The 4,578-nt window shown below is 30.4% G+C and overlaps 1 protein-coding gene across 16 annotated transcripts; it reads left to right on the top strand.

The window, feature by feature from the left end:
- Window positions 1-635: 635 nt before the first annotated feature.
- Window positions 636-4,301, top strand: Nf-YA (nuclear factor Y-box A). 16 transcript variants are annotated; one of them, XM_077440448.1, is made up of 9 exons: window positions 636-801; window positions 959-1,136; window positions 2,079-2,142; window positions 2,216-2,353; window positions 2,469-2,572; window positions 2,647-2,847; window positions 2,926-3,017; window positions 3,113-3,167; window positions 3,288-4,301. In XM_077440448.1, exons 2-9 carry the CDS (start codon window positions 987-989, stop codon window positions 3,348-3,350), a joined length of 867 nt encoding a protein of 288 aa, XP_077296574.1. In that variant the 5' UTR covers window positions 636-801; window positions 959-986; the 3' UTR covers window positions 3,351-4,301. The 16 variants fall into 16 exon arrangements, with proteins under 16 accessions (XP_077296574.1, XP_077296630.1, XP_077296565.1 ...); XM_077440504.1 differs by having other exon boundaries at window positions 638-801; window positions 959-1,103; window positions 3,113-3,192; XM_077440439.1 differs by having other exon boundaries at window positions 657-801; window positions 3,110-3,167; window positions 3,288-4,296.
- Window positions 4,302-4,578: the final 277 nt, after the last annotated feature.

Here is a 4,578-nt window from a genome sequence, read left to right on the forward strand (position 1 = left end):
CGCGAGATTGGTTTTTGCGGAATAATCACCGAAACATCATGGACGACACTAAAGTCCTTGTGACTGCTGCATATGTGATTTTACAAAATGACAAAAAGAAGAGTAGAATTTAACTACCGCTTTTGTTCACTCTTGGCATATGTTCGTTAATTTTTTTTATATGTATGCAGGAAATTTCACATTTTTCCAAAATATATGTCCAACTATTTTATATCTTATATCTTTCTTCATAATCAATGACTTCTACATTCGTAAGTATATTTTATTAATGAAACCAGAGGCGTAACTAAAAAAAATCGGGCGCTTGCAGAAGTTACTAAAGGGTCCCCTATTTTTTATTTTATAAAATTAATGACATTCGTTTATTATTATTTGAAATATTCGGGTAACCTATTGTTACACTATGACATCAATTTAAAAAAGATTAGAGTAATTATCTTATATTATTGAGCATTTGAACACCACTGCCAATATTATTATCAGTAAGCAATGAGCAAAATCACTGCAATTTTTTTAAGGTTTTATATTTGTATCAAATGATTCTTATTTTTCAAATAAAATTCAAATGGTCAATTATTGCATAGTTCAAACTGACCAATGGCTGCGTTTTCTCTATCCGTCTAAATTAATTTATTAAAGAGATCAAGGGTGAAATCAAGCACGTTTCGACTGAATTCAGTGGCGTGGTATTTGTTGACAGATGATGGCTGTCGCTGTTACGATGTTCTTCTTATTGTGACATATTGTTTTGGCACATATACTGTTTGAAAAACCCAACCGAAATACTGGAAACTTTCTGCGGTAAATGATAAATTTCAAATAACCGCACTAAAAACGTGATCAAATAACACATCGTCTTTGACATGACACCTTTGTGACCGAACCCCACAATATTTGCATATCCAATAAAATGTTATCATCTTCCATTTGGTAATAGTAATCAGTCATGCAATTTCAGCTAAACGTAATTATCACACGCTATTGCAATGGAGCACCCGTCGCCTGAGGGTCAGCAGGTAGTGATTAATGGACAACAGCTGCAAGTATTGCAGATGAACCAAGCTACCCATATGATACAGGGTTCAAATGGACAACAAATAATGGTGCACGCCGTTCCCTCTGGAACGCCAATTCAGGTTCACTTTAGTATAATTTTTGCTATTCATACGTATATTTGCGTTGCGATTCAAACTTTTTTATGTTTTAATTTGCTCACGCTTGCCCGTATAAATGTTTTATTTTAATGCTGCTTATTCAGATCGGAGCACCCACCTTGCAGGTAGTTTATAATTAGTTTTTTTTTTTTATATATGTACATACATATGTATATAAACGTTCCATTGATGGATTTTGTAGAAAACATATGTTTTCGTCTTTGTCAGACATGATATTAAAACATAAAAACATTGATGATAAGATGAAATGAGAATATTTTAACAGTACTTATTGGTTATGTGGGCGCAACCGAGCATCAAGTATACATACACACTTATATACACTAACCACTATACTACCACACAAATATTTACTCTGATTCTTGACGGGCCTTCCAAATTCATGTAACTGCCTTGTATTTGTTTGTGATAGTGCAAGTGTGTATACTTGATGCTCGGTTGCGCCGATATAACCAATAAGTACCTTTTTAACTTAACATTTACCAGAATCGGCTTGCAAGAGAAAAGTTAAACAATAACCCTATACATATATGCCACCTGTATATTCATTAGTAAAACAATAAATGTATATAAATAGTATGTTCTATCTGTGAATCAAAATATATACTTAAACTTTTATATCAATTGTCCTGATATTATAAAGAAATAATATTAAAATTAATTATAATATTATGTGTCGAGAAGATTAGTAAAATGTTGATTAATTGTCTATTGATTGGACATTCTAATAAATTTAAAGTATTCGCATCTGTTATGTATATTATACAAGCCCAAACTTTATTGAAATCTGTAACCAAATTAATTTATGAATACATTAATTACATTATAAAAAGAAACCTATCACAATTTACCGTAATTTGTTTGTGTATTACATTTCATTAATAAAAATTATTTGAATTTTAGATGGCTTCGCCTTCTGGACAAAGTTTACAAATAGTCCCTGTATCGAGTTTACAAGGAGTTCCTGGTGAGTTTAGTAATTAGAAAATATGAAATTGTTTCAACTTAATACATTTAAAAATATGTCGATGCTGCTTCAGGTACAAATAACGCTAACGGTCAAGCTATGGTCATCGGCGGTCAACAAGCACAACTTATTCAAAGCGCTGATGGCCAAACATATATTTACCAGCCAACCATTGTAGATAATTCAGCAACATTGTTGCACCACCCAACCGGTAATATCGGTTTGAAAATTTTATTATTTATCTTGTTAATACAGAAATCCAATTTCAAAAATGTTATTATTCGTACACTTGCAATAGATGAGAATTAATTAATATTATTTTTCAGTCATTAATGTGAATGGATCTTTAGTACAAATAGCCGGAACTCAAGCAGCTTCAATGCCGCAGGCAAATCAACAACAACTCTTGAATACGGGGAACATATTAATGGTATTATAATACACAATTCAGTCTCACTATAAATTGAAATAACTTCTTCTTGTAATAGTTTCATGATATTTTAGATGGTTGGTGGAAATACTGGAGCGGGCACTGCCACTGGAACTGTCACCACACCCACACCTGCTGCTACAGTGACAGCATGTGAACAACAAGATGAAGAACCTCTTCTGTATGTTAATGCCCGACAGTATCGACGTATATTGAGACGGCGACAAGCCCGGGCTAAACTTGTAGATCTTGGCAAAATTCCTAAAGAACGACCGGTACGTTTTAAATTAATTTTCAAAATGCTCTAATTTTAGCGATTATTCCAAAATATCCTTTATTCTGTTTCTTTTCAGAAATATTTACATGAATCTCGTCATAGACATGCAATGAATAGAGTGAGGGGTGAAGGTGGTCGTTTCCACTCAAACATTGAAGATAAATCGACGTAATTTTTTTTTTTACTAATATATATTTGGAATTTTGAAAATTATAGTCAAATTGATTTTTGTTCAATGCGTTGAATTGTTTTATTTTTAGCAGACCAGGAAATGGAGAAATTTCTCCTCAACCAAAATACCACATAACTATAACAGAGGTAATATAAAAGATATATAAAAGAGGTAACTTTTGTAAATATCTTTTGAAATGGTAACTTATAAAAAATTTATATACATATTGATACGTAATCTTGTGATTTTCCATTTTTTTTTTTTAGAATTTAACAGTAGATCAAGATTTACCTGATTTAATTCATCTTCCATCATTAGAAGGCGATTGATTTGTGATCAAATAATAGATGACAATAAAGTTAATTACAAATAGTGCCACAATTAAGTGTAAAAAGGACAAAAATTTTATTTTAAAACAAATTAAGAAAATAAAACTTAGAATAATTTTTTTACCAAACTCTTATAATGATTACAAATTTTATTAAATGTTCACAGGCTTTGTACAATCTTATTTTCTCTTTTGATTTTGCATAATTTCGCATCTGAATCATATCTTATTTTGAGAGTTTTTTTTTCATACGGCTAAAGTTGTATTGTGCCCAATCAAATGTAAATTGTTTATTACATTGATTGATTTTCTAAAATGTTTCTTAGGTTTATATAGTTTTTATGTTATTTATTGAATGCTTGCAAAACGCTTAGATCACAATTAATATTAGTCATGATTTTCTTATGAATTTTAATTGATACAAGCATAACTTTGTTTTATGCCTCATTAACCAACTCACCAATTTGTCTTTTATTGTAATTACATTGATAAACACAGATTATGAATGTGTTACAGATATATATTTTTTGAATGTATTTAGATATGATTTTATTTGAAATTTGCGATATATTTTAAATATAATGTAATGGCGAAATTCTAAATATTTACATATGTCCTAGTTTCGATGCATTTAAATTATTTTGTGCATTCTTACTTATGAACATGTAACATAACTCTGCTTACTGACTTTTTTTAACTGGAACATATGAATTTGTATTGATAAAATACATCTCTGGTGGATAGATAAAACAGTATAAAGTTCATTGTAAATTAAATATCAAACCAGTTTTATTAAAAAAAACACTGTACTTAATGTTATGATTTCTAAAGAATGCATTATTTTATGCTGTTTTACCCACCAATGGATGATACGTATATTTTCGATTACTTTGTAATCTTTACAAAAAGATTGCTTTAAAAGTAAACAATAAAAAGTCTGAATTTCAATTTCTTTTTTTTTTTACTTTTATATTTAATTTAATATATTAATGGTAAACCTCGAGTACTTCACTGAAATACTGAGGTCCTAGTTTTCATTACATAAGAGTTTCATAAATACCGGTGCGCTCCTTTCCACCAATTTGACATGGGTGATGGGTGATTTGACATTTCACGTAGGTGAATTTTGATTGATGGAGTTTTTGGGTGCTAGATGTTCCGTGATCGAGATTTTAGTGATGTGCGTGAGATCGCCTTTTGCGGAATAATTACCGAACCTATAGAGCTAT

The sequence above is a fragment of the Arctopsyche grandis genome, chromosome 1 (genome assembly GCF_051622035.1).
Source record: "Arctopsyche grandis isolate Sample6627 chromosome 1, ASM5162203v2, whole genome shotgun sequence".
NCBI classification, from domain to species: Eukaryota; Metazoa; Arthropoda; class Insecta; order Trichoptera; family Hydropsychidae; genus Arctopsyche; species Arctopsyche grandis.

What these genes read in the sequence shown, in the direction of transcription:
- Nf-YA (XM_077440422.1), top strand. Translation starts at nt 987, where the DNA reads ATGGAGCACCCGTCGCCTGAGGGTCAGCAGGTAGTGATTAATGGACAA. An exon ending in ATACGGGGAACATATTAATG is followed by an intron (nt 2,573 to 2,646) that starts GTATTATAATAC and finishes ATGATATTTTAG; the next exon opens with ATGGTTGGTGGAAATACTGG. An exon ending in ACCACATAACTATAACAGAG is followed by an intron (nt 3,168 to 3,287) that starts GTAATATAAAAG and finishes TTTTTTTTTTAG; the next exon opens with AATTTAACAGTAGATCAAGA.